General features: G+C 43.1%; 1 protein-coding gene across 1 annotated transcript in view; it reads right to left on the bottom strand.

The window, feature by feature from the left end:
* MYL3 (myosin light chain 3) overlaps positions 1-18,268 on the bottom strand; it is a 36,442-nt gene extending 18,174 nt beyond the window's left edge. Inside the window, exon 1 of the mRNA XM_065628019.1 lies at positions 18,048-18,268. Within this exon, the coding sequence (XP_065484091.1) occupies positions 18,048-18,170 (123 nt within the window). The 5' untranslated portion in view covers positions 18,171-18,268. The remainder of the gene's footprint in view (positions 1-18,047) is intronic.
* Positions 18,269-18,747: the final 479 nt, after the last annotated feature.

Below are 18,747 nucleotides of genomic sequence, written 5' to 3'. Positions count from 1 at the left end.
TCTGTGCATGATAAGTCAGACATAACTAAGTCTGAAATATAAGTTATATAAATAAAACTGTTGCTATCCAGCAGTCAAAAGGTTATCCAGGGGGAAATATTTAGATGATGCAAGCAAGGAGCCCCTCCAGAAAAGAAACAATATTCTTCTTATTTCATAGTATTCTGAGGAATCCTAATAGAAACAGCAAGGTTTGCACTTAGCCATGGCAGGGCTAGTTTTGGAGAAGGAGAAGGTTTCTTTATAATTATTACTATTATTATTAATATTGTGCTTTTGGGAGACAAACTTAGGAGGTAGAAATGCAGCAGATGGAAAGAGGCCCAGAAGGCTATCGTTGTGTTGAGGTTACATTTATATTTCATAAGCACATGGTTTTTTCAACTAAGACCTTTTAAAACCTATTAATACACATCATCCCCATCATCTCCTTTCCCACCACTTTCTGTGCAGAGCAATTATGATGTCCATAAACTCCTCCACTGCCCATGGAGAAACCTTGACACATAGTCAAGTCTTATACAGTTCCTTTCCTTACTGTTGTTTGATCTGTCATCTCCTCTGATCCTCCATCCACTCCTGATCTCTCATCTCCTCTGCCTTCTGAAGTCTTTTGGTACATCTACATTTAGATCCTGGGATGACCCTAAAGATTTTCCTCATTATTTCTACTCTGCTCATGGTCTGATGCGAAGGAAGGTACGGTACAACATACAGACACTTGACTAATATATGAACTGTGACACATGGGGAACAGTTAAACTATTCTGAACATTTTGCAGAATGGAAACCAAACCGTAAAACTCTACTGATACTCTGAGTTTTCAGTTTTATGTTTGGTTCCCAATGTTTTCAGAAGAAAAATCTTTTCAAGTTGAATCGAAATGACAAGTCATTTTGGGATGGCAGAAAATACGTTGTTTGGGAGTCAAATAGAGAACTGAATTGTTGACCTTTTACTGATAATGAATATGAAGTCAAAATTGAAATCAACTATTATTTTCTTCGGAATTGGTAAAGACTTTCATTAAAAAGATAAGCATTTCAAGATCAGAAAAATAAGGCAAAGTCTTTGATAAGGTCATTGAGAGCTTGCTGCTACATAAGGAAATACACAAGTACTTTTTCTCCAGCCTGCACTCTTTTCCACCAGAAAATGGTCATCTCGAATCCTTCTTTTTTTCTGGGTTTCCTGAGACCTGAAAAATCACAGTAGTATATTACTACTGCTCCTACTATAACTTCTAGCAGACTTTACAGCCTCCAGGTCCCTGCTTTGTTTTGGAATAAACCTGGATGAGGTCTGCTACATTGTGGCTTTTGATTCACCAGGTCCCTCAAGAAATGGATGCAAAAGGCTTGTGTGAAGGAGCAGTATCTGGTTTGGGATTAGGAAGCACCAGTTTGGGTCTCAGAGTCACTCCATGGGATGTTCCCAGGTGGAGACAGAGCTGGAGAGGTGGAGAGCTGAAGTAGATCAAGGTGATGGCGAATGAAGGACTTTGGAGAGACTGAGAAATGGATTTGGGGCACCCATGAGGTTCCTACCTCAAGGAAAGAAATACAACACAATCCTGAACCTCGATATCTCAGACTAAATCTGCTCAGCCATACTGTTGTGCTCTGAATCACTACTGGGTGAGGAACCACAGCCCTGATCCACAGGGCACAGGTTTGGCTTTGTACCTGGTAGGAAGCTTGTCCAAGCATGTGGCCACTGAAAGCAACCTCACCATTGGCACTGATGTTCTGCATCTTCAGCCTGAGCCAGAGTGCTGGGTGGCAGCCCCTGGCAGGACTTCACGTCCCCTTGCTTCTTGCTTTCCTGTAAATACCTCCTGGGGCTGAAGGACCAGTGGGATTCTCAATTGCTGTGCTTTTCCAGCTCTTGTAGTAGTCTAGAAGTTGATAGTTCCCTTTCTTGGATGGGGAATGTGTTGCCACAGCGTTCCGGAGTGGAAAGGGAAATTCCAGAGCCTCAACAGGAGAATGACACAGCCACTTTGGAGAACTGAGACAGCTTCTGGCAACGGCCAGCACCAGAAATATAAAACACTTTGTAGACTGACTGTTCTCCCTGTAGCAACATGGTTTTGGATTCTCCAGCCATTTGTTGACGGCTGGCTTCCCGCTTTCTCTGCAACTCCCCCCCTTCACCAGCCTCATCAGCAGATGTTTGTTCAGATGTTCGCAACCATGGAAGAAATTATAAAACTTAAAAAATAACCTCTGTTAAATCCTGGTGGGGAGCCCGGGGTGTAGGAGAGGTCAGACGTTGCCTGTGCTGTCTGCTTGAATCAGACAATAGCACATCGGTTGGGTCTCTGCTGGAGAAGAACCCCAAGGATACAGCTTGTGGACAACATCTGAACACTTTCTGGGGGCTTCAGGCTGTAAACATCCTGGTAAGTGGGTGCTAAGAAGGAAGAAAGCTCATCTCCCAATTTACATGGACAAGGACATGTAGGCTTCACCATTCCACATGTATTTATGGTACAGCATTGGACTCGTGCCCTTGCAATAAGATCATCTTCAGGTGAAAGTTCTCAAACAGGACAGGAAAAATTATTTACTAGATAATACGATTGGCGAATAGGATATTTTGGAAAGCGCACAGGAGAAGTGAAACATTTCTGTATTTAATTTGGTAAACAGCTTAAAGTAAAAAAAAAAAAGTAAATAAAGTGGCATTATTATGATTACACTCATTATTTTGACATAAATGCCCTTCTCTTTGTCATTCATTTCCAAAATAAAATTTGTGTTGTAAAGACTGACAGCTTTTTCCTTTCCTTCCTTTCTTTTTATTTTCCTTTTCCTTTTTCTTTAATCTCAAATTCTAATATTTTCACATTGAAATGGCATATTTCATGAAAAACTGACCTAAAGAATACCACTCCCCCACATTAGATCACTCCAAACCCTATCAAAACAACTCTTTTTGGGCTGAACAAATCCATTTCAAGCTGCCAAAGTAGAATTTTTGTGGGTATTTTTGTGTGTCACTGAAACCTCCTCCTGAAAATTCAAGCTGGTTTCTTCTAATGTTTTAATTCCTCCACCAAGCCTAAAAACAACCACCCTTTGCTGAACTAATTTTGTTCTCAGATGACACGGTTGTGTAAGTCTTCTGGGTTTCTGATTGACAGGCCAGTCATGCTAGTAGTGAATGAGAGCATGTGAGGCATTGAGTTGGTCTAAATGAAATGAGTTTGATGGGTTTCAGGCAAGACATAGCAGAAAGGTGTCTGTAAATGAAAAATCTAAGCAAAGGAAGTCATTTTTGGCTGTGGCAGCTGAAGCTCCTGCCCATACACAGCAAGATATCCTGAGAAACAAAACACCTTGGCAAAGTACTTCCACCAGTAGCACCAGCCACCACAACCTACCATGTCTTTCTTCCTCTGAGGTCTACTGTGATGGTCTTTCGCAGCCCAGCAAACATCACTCTCTCCTAATTCTGTCCCAAAGGTGTTATTTTCCTCCACCATTGGCACTGCAGCCATCACCACCCCAGTTTTTCTCCACCATCGGCATTGTAGCCATCAAGACCCCAAGCCTTCCCAGGGATGGGATGATGCCAACCAGTCCCCAGCAAATCCAGTCCCTTCTCGTGCACTTGCAGCTCCTGCAAAATCAAACAGTAGGCGGACCCCTTTAAAATGTCACACCCCTTGCCCTGCAACTGTCTTGAAAAAAAAAAAAGTGCGATTAAACTGCCAAAGAATCACCATGATAACAAACTCGCAACGGGGAGATCTCTGCTTTTGTTTCACGATGCTGGCAGGCGCAGCGCACATGCCACTCCCAAAATAATCCCTCTGTAACCCAGCCGCAGTTTCAAACGGGCCAAAACTTCCCTGTTGAAAATCCACGAGCACAAACTAATATCTGCCGTACTTCATACTCTTGGGGTTGGTTGTATTTGTCTCTTTTTTTTTTTTTTTTAAATTATTTTCTGAAGCAGGACGTTATTCATTGTGAGCTGGAAAACAGTGTGCTCTGATCTCGCTATGTAACCGCAGCTGTACTGGATGTTCCTGCCCTTCCCCACCATCAGCAGGGAGCTCCAGTACGAAAAGTTGAGCCCAAGCTGGGAGGTTGGTCAAGATGACAGAAATTTTAAATCCTGCCCTTTTACAGAAATTTCAGATTCCAATGGAAAAACAGAAGGAAGGAGAAACCCTTTCCCTTTTCCTGCCACCACCACGAGTTTTGCCTTTCAGTTTAACCTGCCGGTGTCCTTTCCTTGATTTAGAGGCTTATTTACTTATGTGGAAAGAAGCCAAATCTTCTACAACCACAACTGGATCTGACACTTCCGAGTTTTTGTTTTGTTTTCATTCCTCATACAACGATGTCAAAGTCCAAAACTCAATCATATTAACAAGTGTTCTGACCCATCACAGTTTTCTCCAGGCTTCACAGCGGAGTCTGCAAAGTGACACAGAAAAAAAGCCCAAGTTTGTCCCAAAAACCACGGGGTCTGTGCGTATCCCGCTGGCTCAGTCCCCAACATCTTTTCCCGCTCCTTACAGCCAGCTCCTGCCTCTTGCTCCCCATGCACAAGGATGCTGGAGGCAGATGCAGTTGCCGTGTTTATGAAGTGCTGTCAACAAGCAGCACAGCATCGTGATGGCATTTCATTTCTGGACAGAGCGAGGTGCAGTTGGGGTGGGGCGTTAATCTTTTCGCAACCATTAAATTAAAGAACGAACATTTTTACCCCCCCACCAGGCTGTGACTTTTACCTACTAGTCAGCACTAACCACAAGCACTGAAAAGTTTGAGCTATTTTCCTTAACAACTTTTTTTTTTTTAATTTTTTCTTTACCCAAGTCCTCAACAGTTATTGTCAGCCTGCACTTAACCATAACTGTGTTCACAATGATGCCTTTTTTTTACTTCCTTGCTCCCCGTTGCTGTTTTTCTAAGGCTGCGTGGGTTCGTGGGTTATAAACCAGTTTGTTTTTCTAAGATCATTCACAGGAGCAGACTTCTTGCAGGAGATTTTTCAACCGCCTCTGCCCAGTGGCTGCAATGTTCCACTGCTTCCCAGAAAACACAATCGATGGATTGTCACCGTTTCTATTCTGGGTTTTGGATGTGTAAGTTTGCTGGAGCAGAGCAGTTTTTGCAGGCTGGAGGCTGGGTTGGCTCCGGCCAGGTCGTGGGCTGAGAGTCACCTGCCTTCTCAGATCGATCCCAGCAGGATGAGCTGTGGGGTTTGGCTCTCCTGCACCTGTTGGAGGGCTGAGAAGGGGGCACTGGTCCCCAGATAGGCCACCCAGGCACCTTGCATGGGTGTTTGGGTAAAGAAAACAAGCTGCACAAGGGTGTATGCATGGGTGTAAATATTTGCTCATCCATATATGTGTCTGTATATATTCGTCTATTGATTTGTATATACATATGAATATACATAAATGCACACTCACTTTTCTTTCCTACACACACATCTATGAGCACATGCACATACCATATATATTTATATATCTATACCTCCTACAGATACATATACATAGAATGATTTGGATTGGAAGGGACCTTAAAGTTCATCTCATCCAACCTCCCACCAGCTCCGGTTGCTCAAAGACCCATCCAGCCTGGCCTTGAATGTCTCCAGGGATGGGGCATCCACAGCTTCCCTGAGCAGCCTGTCCCTGTGCCTCACCACTCTTATCAGGAAGAATTTCTTCCTAATACACATATTGTATGCACAACTCACATTCACAACCATACACACACGTTAAACCCCAAGATAGCCAGAAAAAAACAGAAATGAGAGATTCTACACTGATCCTTTTAAATCTAGAGGCTGAGATCTTTTGGATCTAGAGCACAGATGTTTGGAAAATTAGGATGTAGTTACTCACCTGGGATAAATCAGCACGGGTGTATGTGTGACTGGAGGGGACTGCGCTGATTGACATGGGCAACATTCATGAGCAAAAGCTGCTCAATCTCTCCTGATCCCTGTTATTAGTGGCAGTAACACCCAGTTCTCTGGCTATGGCTGGATTCTGGGAAGCAGCTATCTCATCAAAGAGAGCTGGGCGGCAAGCTGAGAGCACACCCTGAGCACAGCACAATGATTTCAGTCTAAATTTAAGTGAGTCCCTTTCTGCCTGTCTGCTTTTTTAGGATTCAGGTTGCAGCTATGACAGGGGAGGGAACAATGCCATATAAGACACATGCATACAATGAGACATGAAATTAAACCCCAACATTCTGGAGATAATATTGACATTGCCCCTCTACTAATACTACATCCATTTCCTTTCACATATTGGTTTCCACTTCTTTACACCGACCTGCATACTATAATTTTACACACACACACATATATATAATATTGTTAGGAAATATGCTTTGACGTTGCTTTGTTGTTGCTGTTTTAAATAATACCTGGGCTTTAATCAATCCTTTTGCTACTAGAAAACTTTACAACAAAGTCTAAGCAAACAGATCAGTCCCTGGGTTGAGGGAGGAAAGAAGATGGAAGTGGAGGAGGTCGCTACCAGCCTAATGTGAGAAAGCTCTATATTTTGAGACTATTATGAGCCACTACAGCTTTAGGAGAGGCTGAGAGGATTTTAGACCCAAAGTCCCAGAGCCTGTGAAGCCAGGTGGGTAGTTCTCATTGGCTGGAGCCGTGTAGGTAGAGAGGCAGCAGGAGGGTAGTAAAATACTGTCCCAGGCTGCCCAGAGAAGTGGTGGATGCCCCATCCCTGGAGACATCCCAGGCCAGGCTGGACGGGGCTCTGAGCAACCTGAGCTGGGTGAAGATGTCCCTGCTCATGGCAGAGGTTGGGCTGGATGAGCTTTGAAGGTCACTTCAACCCAAACTATTCTTCCCACAGACACTGGGGAACGGTGCACCCAGACACCTCTGCCCAAACACTAACGTCTTTGCAAAAGTTAGGGGAAACCCAAAGTTTCTGTTTCTATTAAGAGCCACTGTTTCTCTCCACTCCCATTCCTCCTTTAGCTACTCTCAACATTTTTTCCCCTCCTCCAAGTTAAGATTTAACTGGTTTATGAGAGAAGTAAAATTTCTGTCTCCTCAGCTTTCCAGCAACTTGGGGAAAGTTAGCACTTTGGTCAGGGCCTTCTGCATGCTCCGAGCTGTGCATTTAATTTAAATGTAATAGTTATTGCACGTTACACAAATGGCGATTAAAACCATATTGATTGAGGTTTAGCAGCTATGTGAGAAATGCAGATCTTATTACAGAGCTGCTCCGTATCCAGAGTGTGCTTTTAATAACTCACTGCTCATCAAGGGGCAGATTGGAGAGAGGAAAAGGAAAAGGCAAGGCTGGAAGGCACCGGCTGAAGGGACGATGGTAAGGCTGTGGTTTGGGCAGCTCTCACTCGCTTTCCACCTCAGATACGCATACCCATAGCACGAGATCTCCACATCGATATGTTGCTTACTTGCTCATCTATAAATCAAAGAAAACCTACCTTACACACAACTGCAGACATGCAAACAAGTCTACAGAGGACACATCCACACTACGTGCTAGAGAAGCAGGCAGACGTGCTGGCAGGGATCTCAGAAGATAAATGTCCATGGGCAGGTTGTACTCTAAGGGCTTTCTAAGTCAGGATATTCTGCAGAGCCACTTAAAAACCCCAGAAACTGTTAAAATTAAGCTTATTTTCTATTCTCTCGTCGCCTCTGTTTTCAAAAAGCTGCAAAGTTAATTTGATGGCAAAGCAGAAACAAACAAGCCCTTCAGTCCTAGTTTGTCTGAGATAACGGCTGAAAAGAGAAAATGAACCTGGAAAATAATAATTGCATTTAAATCACCCTGCTGAGGGCAGTGCAAACCCTCTCAAAACAACATTTTACTTTTGCACAATTCTTTGCTTTGCACAATTTGTACAATTTTTGTGCTTTACACAGAAGTGAAAAGCAGGCTGGAAAACACTGCAGAGATAAGGAGTGTATAAATATCAAAGGAGACAGATAAAGATGTGAAACATGCAAGGGTATGAGGGGAAACGTAGAGGGAGATGAAAAGAAAAAACCCTAGACACACTTGCAGAAAATCTTACTTTCAGTTTTTTCAAATGACTCAGTAAAGCTGGGCTACACTTGTGCAAGGTTTACCCAGTGCCACAGCCTTTTCTTCTTTATTAGGCAAAGAAAGTTACTGGCATTTAAGACCCTCTACAGAAATTATCTCCTTTCCATGAGAGACTAAGGAATGTCACGTACAGAAAATCCCCACTGCCTCTCAGCAATCCAGACACAGACTCAGAAAGTTGCATATTTTGCTTTAAATGCTCCAAGGCCTGAGGATTCAGTAATGCTGCAACTCCAGGTTATTTCAAATAAAAAAAGAACATATGAAACTTGACGTATTTTCATCTCTAAGTCCTTCAGACCAAGCCGAGCTGTTTACAGGCTTGGTTTTGCACATCCCAGTGCCACAGACATCAGACATTGCAGAAAAGTTATTTTTTGGCAGCTGCATAACAAAGACTTGGAAGAGGAAACTGCCCAGAAAAATTATTTAAAAAAAAAAAAAATCATATTACTATGTATTTTAGGTTGCCACTGAGTAATTTCCAATTTTTTTTTAAGTCATTTTGATTAAGAATGAAAACAGATTTGGGTTTTTTGTTCTACTTGATGACAGTTTTAGTTGGAAATGAGGGAGAAAAATTGTTCCAAATTGGCCAAAATATTCTCTTTTGTCCAAATTGAAGTAATTTCAACCATTAAAAATTTCTGGGTATTTTTTTATATAAAAAAGAAAGAACACTGCAGAATGAATAGCTGCTTTAGATCAAAAATATCTAAACAAGGAATTAACTTAAAAAAGCTGAAACTGCCAATTTTCTTTATCCTTTTCAGATTTTTTTGAAAACTCTTTGCAAAATGGCTGTGTATTCACAAAATATTCTGGTATCACCAAACAGCACTTTTCAAGTCTCCCCAAAAACTATTTTTATGAGAAATGTCACCCAGCTCTGTGAACAAGAAGCATATACAAAGATAGCCAGATTTTCGTTAGCCTGTAAAATTAATCTGGAAAGCTCCTTTGATTTCTAGTGCTATTTGGTTTTGGCCCTAAGAATGTGGAATATACCCCCAGAAAGAACCCTTTTGCTGTATTTTAATGCACGCCTGTTCAAAATCTTACTATTTATTTACCATTCTGCATCATGGCCTGCATCTCTTGGGCATCATCTGCCGTTGGGGACATCTCCAACACTGGGGTCTTGAGTCCTCCCACGTCCCTTCTTCTGATGAAACATTTCACTGGGTCAAGGCTACAGGTTGCTTCCTAATGCTGAAATACCCATTATACTTTGAGGCACTGACTCATTTCTGTCAAGCAAGTTGCTAAATTCATGTCAACCTGGGGCCAGCTACTCTAAAGGGTGGGACGAGAGGGAGAAAGGTGGTCTCTCCTCTAGTAAAAGTTGCCCCACAATGGCCAGCTGGTCTGGGAACTCTCTGTGCTTCCAGAGCGGCATAGAGTGTGATAAATAAAGGAGAGAATAAAAGAGCAGAGCTGCCTTTAGAAGCCTGCTATGGCAGCATGGCATTTCAGTTATGTTCATCTCTGAGGTCCATCCAGAAACACTGAAGAATATTGCTAACGGGGTATTATAAGCACCACCATCACCTGATTTTAATGTGTAAGGCAATGTGTCTCAACCACCAACTACGGAAAAATACCCATGGAAACTGCATACAATAACCTCTCAACAGACAGGGAGGCTTTAGGGAGGGAACAGAAAATGTGGTGACAGCCCTGACAGCATCCTCGACTTTTTCGTAGGTCCTGTTGCAACAAGACAAGGGCTGATGGTTTAAAACTAAAGGAGGGGAGATTCAGGCCAGATAGGAGGAAGAATTTTTTTACAATGAGGGTGGTAAAATACTGGAGCAAGTTGCCCAGAGAGGTGGTGGATGCCCCATCCCTGGAGACATCCCAGGCCAGGCTGGATGGTGCTCTGAGCAACCTGAGCTGGTGAAGATGTCCCTGCTCATGGCAGGGGTTGGACTGGATGAGATTTGAAGGTCCCTTCCAACACAAACTGTTCTGTGATTCTGTGATTTTAGCTGTCCTAAACTGGGAAGCGAATCCTTCCAGGAGGATGATCCTCTTCCTGTTCACACCCAAAACAATTGCTTCCCACTACAACCTGAAATCCTCAGGGCAGGTTCTTCCTAGGTAGGATCACAGGTTACTGAAGTTGGATTCCCCCCAGTTTTGAAGGGATGATGGATGGGGAGGATACAGGATTTTCTTTCAGACGTGATAAAGATTGCTCAGGCTCAGGATCCTGCAGATCTTCTCTCCTTCATGGTCAGTCGAGAGTCAGGATTTTGGAACAGGTCCATCATTTCTTTAAGAGTCGGGCCTTGGGCAGAACTTGAGATAGCAACTTGAACTGGGGCAGCCAAAGGTTTCAGGGTGGAGGTGCTTTTTCTTTGCTATAATCAGCTGAGATAGACATCTCATCTAAGTTAATTGTTCCCTACCTAGAAGCCAGGCTGGGCTTTTTCCACTTTCAAATAAATATTAATCTTATCCTAAGGAAGATATCTGGTATTTGAAATAGATGGCATCTGTAATCTTCCTTTGGAGTTACAGGAGTTCATATCATTATTAGGCTGAAAAAGCAGATGTCTCTGTGCACCTGAAGATATTTTCCAGATCAATGCAATTTTTGAACACATACCTAAGAGCCATTCATTGCTTGCAAAATTAAAAATAAATCACAATAAACTTAGCAAAGTTCTCACACCTCGCCAGAGCACCGGTCCATAGCAAAAACAGTGAGTCAGAGGCAAATCCCATAAAATGCAAAAGGAAAAATTTCCTACTGACTCCCAGGAGCTTGCAGCGGGGTCTCTTGTCTTGACTAAATTTTTAGTTGTTTTTGCATGGGGCCTCCTCAAGACTCGCTACTCAAATTTCTTTATGCCTGAAAGACTCAGGAAGAAACCACTGAGAGTAAGAGGCCCGGCATGGGCTCAGTTTAGGCTGGCAGGTGTCTGCCCACTTCAGAAACCTTCAAATATGTGAGCACAGGAGGGAAATTACTCTCTAAAACTATTTCTGCCAAGATGCACTGCAGGCCAATAATAATAATGGTGGTGACAATGGGAATATGTAGCACCTGGAAGGAATGAAACCAAGGGAAAAAATAGGTTGGAGAGAGAAAGATGAGAGGGTGTTGGGAGGATGAAGTATACGGTGGCCACCTTCAGCTGTCTTGGTGCCTGATCTTGGAGGTTCGGGTACACACATGTAAAGAGTTCCCACATCATTCTCAAGGAAGACTTGGCCAAACTCTCAATGTGATCTAGCAACCTGACAGGTTTCAAAGTGGGCAAAGACCAGCATTCCCCTCACATCTTACTAAAACATAACATGATTCCATCTTCCAAGCTGGATATGATATGTGTACACTGCATGGGATATCCAGACAGTCTTTCTTCTGAATCAGACAAGCCCTTAATAGTCTGGATGCCTTCAGTATGTCACAGGTCATCATCTACCCAGAGACTCAACTAAATGGTTCCCACTTTGTCCCAGCAAATATTTTTTTCTGTCAAGAAAAGCTCCCTATCTTTCCAAAGCAACTTCTGTTGTATCATGTTTTCCGTGGGTCTGTGTCATAAAGGACATTACAATCCTGTCACCAGCCAGCTAGAAGGTTACCTGCTGCTGAGCCTCACACACCAGAAGAGATGTGGCCCATGAACTCATCCTGTTTCCCTCACACATCCAGCTAAAATACTTCTTTTGCATACTCAAAATCTCTCTCAAGTGGGCCAACACCTCAGTTTTCTCATTCACAAAGAAGCCTTTTTGCCTAAAAAACCCTTCACCCATACACACCCCCTCCCCTTCATACACAAGTCAGGGATGTAGCTAAATTCCTCTCTCTGAATAACAGCTACATTCAAAACCTCTCATGCAGCTACAAAACTTCAAGAAATGGGGGCAGATGCCCTATGGCTACTGATTGCATACACAAACTCCTCAAAAACAGGACTACGAAACCTCTGTCTCACACACGTACCTCTGTACACACAAAGGTGTCACATGCTGTTTTACCCTGTCTTGCACACACATTCATTACTGCTGTAAACTGAATTTCTTTAATATAGCCACGTTTAATAGATTTTTTTTTCTCTCATGCATACTAGTGCAACACATTTACCCAACAAGCAAAATTATTTTTATCCACAAACTCCTGCTTTTTCATTCCCAGTCTAAGCCCTTCTCACAGGTATGTCCACTGTTCACTCATATACATTTCTCCCACATCCAAGCTCACTCCGATATAATCATTTCAGTCACCTCAGCCCAGAATAAATTCTTCAGCTAAATACCAAAACTGCTCTGAGAACCCCATCTACCAGGGCATTTGTTATGGAAATTGGATTTCTCTCCTTGGTTTGTACCGGCACTAGTGTGGCCAGCAGGCCCAGGGCAGCGACCATCCCCCTAGACTGGGCACTGGTGAGGCCAAACCTCAAATCCTGAGGTCAGTTTTGGGCCCATCACGCCAAGAAAGGCCTTGAGGTGCTGGAGCGAGTTGAGAGAAGGGAACGGAGCTGGGGAAGGGGCTGGAGCACAAGTGTGATGGGAGCGGCTGAGGGAGCTGGGGGTTCAGCTGGAGAACAGGAGCTGAGGGGAGACAGGGACACAAAGAAACGGCCTCAAGTTGCGCCAGGGGAGGTTGAGGTTGGATCTGGGGAACAATTTCTTCCCCCAAGGGCTGTGGGGCATTGGAACAGGCTGCCCAGGGCAGTGCTGGAGTCACCATCCCTGGAGGGGTTGGACAGACGGACATGAGGTTCTCAGGACATGGGGCAGTGCCAGGGCTGGGTTATGGTTGGACTCGATGATCATAGAATCATAGAATCATGTTGGTTGGAAGAGACCCTCAGGATCATCGAGGCCAACCATGACCTAACTCTAGCACTAAACCATGTCCCTGAGAACCTTGTCTAAACATGTTTTAAACTCCTCCAGGGATGATGACTCCACCACTTCCCTGGGCAGCCTGTTCCAACACCTGATAAACCTTTTCATGAAGAATTTTTTCCTAATATCCAATCTAAACCTCTCCTGGCACAACTTGAGGCCTTTTCCTCTTGTCTTATCACTTGCTACTTGGGAGAAGAGACCAAAACTCCTCGTGTTACAACCTCCTTTCAGGTAGTTGTAGGCAGCAATAAGGTCTCCTCTCAGCCTCTTGTTCTCCTGGCTAAACAGCCCCAGGTCCTTCAACAGCTCCCCATCACACTTGTGCTCCAGGCCCCTCACCGCATTTGTCGCCTCCTCTGCACTCTCTCTAGTATTTCAATGCCTTTATTATGATGAGGGGCCTAAAATTGAAGACAGGATTCAAGGTCTGGCCTCACCAGTGCTGAGTACAGTGGCAGGATCACTTCTTTCGTCCTGCTGGCCACACTATTCCTGATACAATACATCTCGAGGGTCTCTTCCAACTAAAATGATTCTATGAGTCTGTGTTTGCCTCCCTTTCCCCAGACTGTGGCCGCCCTCAGCCCTGTTTCATGCTGCAGTGGATGCTCAGACCTGCACCCCTGCACATCTGCTTGGCTGCATCCCTGCCATCGCACCACGGCACGCATGATGCTTTGGAGCTGATCACACAAGTCTGGTGGGATCTCACCTTTACTGGTGCTGCACGATGCCTGTGTATTCCCCTCCTGACTGCTCCCATCCCAGATGCTCTTCCTTTTTTTCTTGCAGAAAAAGGGAAGAAACTTTTCTTTTTTTATCATCCCTGCAGCTGTTCAGAAGCCCGCAGGGCCTTTCGGGGAGAACAGGTTTCACATGGCCTCAAGATCACAGCACTGCACAAAAATAAACGATGACTGTTTTTTCCCCCGGCACCTGTATTACTGCATGCTGCTACAATAAGTATATCAAGTGATGACAAGGGAAAATGTGGTTATTAAGGATAACTCTATATGGTAAGCCGTGTCCCTTCCAGGTCCTCACATACACCAGCTGTCTCTCCGTGGCTTTTGCGTACCCAGGACTCACTGGACTTTGAGCATACATCATCTGAGCTAATTTTAGCTGCCGAAATATTGGCACTCAAATACCTGTCTCATATCCCCCTAACAACAGCATCTCCAAAGGGTGATGAGTCCATCCCAATATAGATAGTTAACACTACTGCAAGAGACAAACCTCTGGAGAGTTTCTCTCTCCTAATTACAGATGATCTGTTTAAAATCAATGATCAGTTTTCCTATGGTTAAAGCTACATGAGTCAGTCCCACTTTCTGTGTCCATAACAGATGAATCCTGTTTTGCATCAGCCTTATTATGTTTCAAGAGAGCAGAATGTATTTCTGGCAAAATGTGCCCCCCTGCTTAAAGATAGCATTCAGGTAGAAATGAATTAGATATACGGTATAGAAAATATTCTTGCTACAAGATCTCTTCAGGACAATCTGGTCCCCAAATTAAGGAGGTTTCCTGAAAAAAAAGGCTTCCTCGTGGACTCAGTCAAACTCTTAAGAAAAACAAAGAAACAAAAAAACCCAAAAAACTCTTTTCTTTGAGTGGAAAACATCATTCAATCACACCCAATCTACTTTGAAAATTTCTACGTACTGGATCAAATACTGTGGGAATGCTTATGTGAGTAACATTAAAACTTCAGACTTTTTTAGTTTACCTTTACTTAAGGGGATGTATCTCACATTTAGGCTACTATAACTGACATTTCAATATAGACCAATTACAGAGTGAGACCATGAAGCAGCAAGAGAAAGACAATGGGCAAATCTAACATTATCATTACAGTAGACTATAACAGTCAAGAAAAATGAAAGAAGCAGCATTTTTCCCTTCCATGGAACTATTTTGGTTTTGAGACTTCTTAGTGTCTAAACAAAAAGTTTAAAAATTCCAAATACAAAATTGTGCAATAAAGTCTGAGAAGAAGTATTGATAATTTGAGACATTTCCATCAATAGATGCATTTTGATAATTTTTAACATTTTGGTTTGGTACTTTTTTTTCTTTTTTAATACACTATGGATTATCTTCTGCATGAAAACAAGAACCAGTTTTACCCTGGAACGCAGAAATGGGATGTTTGGAGAATTTCAAAACTCATTAAAGCATTTTTTTCAAATGTTGTACAATGATCTAGGGAGGTATTCTGATCTATACCAGATGGCCTGAGCTCCATCAGAGATAGGCTTATGAAACAGGGAAAAATATATTTGCCAGACCCATCTCTTGTGCACAAATAGCTTCAGTTTTGACAAAAGCATTTTTGACTAGAAACATTTAATTGAAAAATTCCCAGGAAAATGTCTCTAGAGAATATAATCTCCCCTCGTTAAAAGTTTTGAAAAAAAAAAAAAATACCCCAGACCCAAACCATGCATCTATCGATGCTTTCCCTAATACAATTTGGTATATAGCAGATAATGGAATATTCTCTGCAAAGATTAAGAGATGTTATCATGGGAGTACTGGATTTACTTTTTTCTTAGGAACTCAATACATATTTTTTAGCATTTTAAAAAACAAAATATTCCATAATTGCAAATTGTGCTGGAGAGGAAAAAAAGAATTTGCATTAATAAGTGTGCCAAGTTAAAAAAAAAAAAAAAAGCAGAAATTAGTTGGTTTCATATACTATTTGGATAAAAATGTAATTTTTTTTTTAATTACAACTCATCTCTCTACTGGACTTAGCTGCCCTTTATACCACAATGTCATAGGATCCCAGTTGAATGTTACCACAATGTCCTGGCACCCTGCCTGAAGGTATCTGTGCCCTCTAAGAGAAGCTATTGCAATTGTCCCTTCCTCCTTTCACAGTGCAGGAATGTTAAGTACGGAGACATTAGCAGAGAGCTGGATCCCACCACCACCACTTGCCCAAGGTCATGGTGCAAGTCCTTCTCAGAGCATAGTGCTAACCCTTTTCTCATTAGTCTAAAAACTAATGCAAAATCAAATTTCTTGTAATCTGATTATTTCTTGATATAGCAGCAAATTACTGCTCCTTTTTTTTGTTTTGTTTTGTTTTGTTTTTTTCTTTTTTTTCCCCTGCCAGCACTTAAACTGAAAGATTTGCAAGCTCTTTACGATTCCAGGCAGGACAAACCCACTTTCAGTGCTTCCTCTGTCAGAAATCTACAGCTGCAAGAGCCAGAACAATGTCAAAGAAGTAGACGGTCTCAACAGCTTGGGATTTCCGAGCCACCCATGAGACCTCCCGCAGTGTGTTCAGGAGACGTGCTGAAGAGACAGAGTAACACATCCTCTTTTTCCTGTAGTTACTGAGGAGGAAACTTTACTATTTTAGCTAAAAAGAGAGGGTATCAGAGACATTAATCCCACACCTAAGCTCCAAGGATCTGGTCCCATGGATGCCAGTGAAGCTCTGTCTGTTTTCCTCTTAGACATTATCTAGACTTGTCTCATGTCCTCTGGCTCACCAGAAGCATAGGTGACCACCAGGACTCCCCTGTTGATTTCTCAGTTTCTTGAAAAAAACAAAACAAGACAAACAGGCAAGAATTTGGCTGCTTTAAACAAATCAACAAAATAGTGCTGATTTACAGCCAGTCATTGCCTGGCAGAAAGGCCCATGAGAAAGAAACCTGTGAGATGCTGCAAAGCTCCTCTTCTTTTCACCAAGGGCAATGCCTCTTCCCAAAGGACAATGCCTTGCAAATAAATCCTGCGATGACTTGCAACGTCTATCCATCATGTGGCATTTACTGTGCAAACACTATGGGAAAGCTGTTCCTAAATATGCATGCAGGGGTCTCTGACATCACCTGCTGACATGTGTGGTGCAGAAGGAGGAAAGGGGAACTAGTCATTTTTAGATCTTTACATACTTATTACATGTTTATAAGTCAAGAAGTCACTCTTTGATAGTCCATTTCACCGTCTTTTCCTGATGAGTATATTATTTCTTTCTCTTCATCGTTCTCAGAGAGAGGTTTTTTGTTAAATAGATATCTGCTGAAGAGTCAATTCCTATTGAAAAATGTGTTTCAAAGAGAAACAGATCTTCAGCATCATTGCACTGGAATTACCTATTTCATGGCTTTAAAACCCTGGGTGTTTCCTAAACATCGGCAGTTGCCTGACAAGGGGGTGGTTCATTAAAAGGACAACGTAATGTCAGTTAGGCAGTGCAGGATTAGAGTAGTGACCCCAAATTTTCCCAAAACCTATTTCCAAAATGGCCTTGGAAACCTAATCTTGTCCTTACACATTTGGAGCAAGACTTCAGCAAACACTGCTGAGATCAGCAGTGACTCTTTCCAGCAGAGATATATTTAAAGGAGAAAGAGTACAAGAAGGCTCATGCCCTTTGAAGGAATCCTTGGGGCAGAACCTGAAAGTAGCAGGTCATTCAGGAAATATGGATTTTTCCCTCAGTTTATCTCTATCTTCCAAAACACACACACAGTTCCTTTGTAGTTCAGTTGGGCTTTTCTGGAAAATCACGGGAGATGTCACTGGCTCACTTCAAGGAAGTCCTAGACTTGTGATGTCTACCAAAGTGACGCATTGTGGGCAGAGAGAAATGAATTCAACCCATGCTCCAAGCCTACTCCAAGCCTACCAGCTGGGCTTGGCCGTTGGTTAGTCCGTGGTCAGCCCTGAGGACAGACGAGCCTTCCTGGCATCTACCTGCAATATTGCCTGCATAGGAGCAATAAGTTTCCCACCAAGGTCAGTAAAGCTTGCATGCACTTAAATGTGCTGCTTTAGGGATAAGACAAACAGGTCTGAGCACCCTCAGATAAAACAAGATTCAGCTTCTAGCTTCTCTGTTCAGCAGAATCCACCGTGTCTTTGCTCCACTTTTACTTTACCTGTGGCAATTGCGTTTGCTGCTCACTTTCTGCTGAAAACCAAGAGCTGATTTTGGCAAATGTCATCTCACAGCCCTAAATACACAACTGTCAGAACCACCACCAACCCAAGCCCCACCAGCCTGCTTCTTCCCATGCCAGGTGAAAAGATACGTACTTTGATAGAAGCTGGGTTAAATTCAACTTCTTTTTTGGGTTCTGGCTCTGCTGGTTTAGGTGCTGGTTTGGGTTCTTCCTTCTTGGGTTCGGCCTTCTTAGGCTCAGGCTTCTTTGGAGGCATGTTGGTTTGCTGGTGGGCTGCTTTAGAAAGGGAGAGAAGGAGACAGACAGACAGACAGACAGGAAAGTAGCGGCTGCTGCGGGATAAATCACTGGCGCACACAGGTCTTTATCCCTGTCCGGTCTCTTGAAGTCACACATGGTGTCACTCTCAGACCTGTCACATGCCAGAGCTTACAATAGGGCCACTGCTATAAAAGGACAAGACATTTACACAGCTATTTTAGAGCCATCCGATATGGCATTGTTACAAGTTGGCACTTAAATGGAAAGACAGTTTGGGGGTTTTAGGGCTGAGGCTGGGTCAAACATTTTTGGTGTGTGTGTGCATGTGTGTACGTGTACAAAGGGGAGGCTGGGTTACGATTCAGGTCCCATCTATGGGGTTTATCCTCCCCAGGGCCATGCCAACACTTCCCAGCTCACTTGCTGCAGAGCATCTCTCTTCCAGGGGCACCCCTGGCCTTTGTTGTGCGGCAGTTCATTAAAAGACAAGCACAGATTTATATTTAGCCACGACGATGGAGCTGTATAGGAGGTTGACCATCAAAATGTCAGCTGGCATAGGGGAGGATTAG

This window comes from Caloenas nicobarica, chromosome 2 (genome assembly GCF_036013445.1).
Source record: "Caloenas nicobarica isolate bCalNic1 chromosome 2, bCalNic1.hap1, whole genome shotgun sequence".
In the NCBI taxonomy this organism is placed as follows: domain Eukaryota; kingdom Metazoa; phylum Chordata; class Aves; order Columbiformes; family Columbidae; genus Caloenas; species Caloenas nicobarica.
This window is presented reverse-complemented; position numbering and strand designations above follow the sequence as displayed.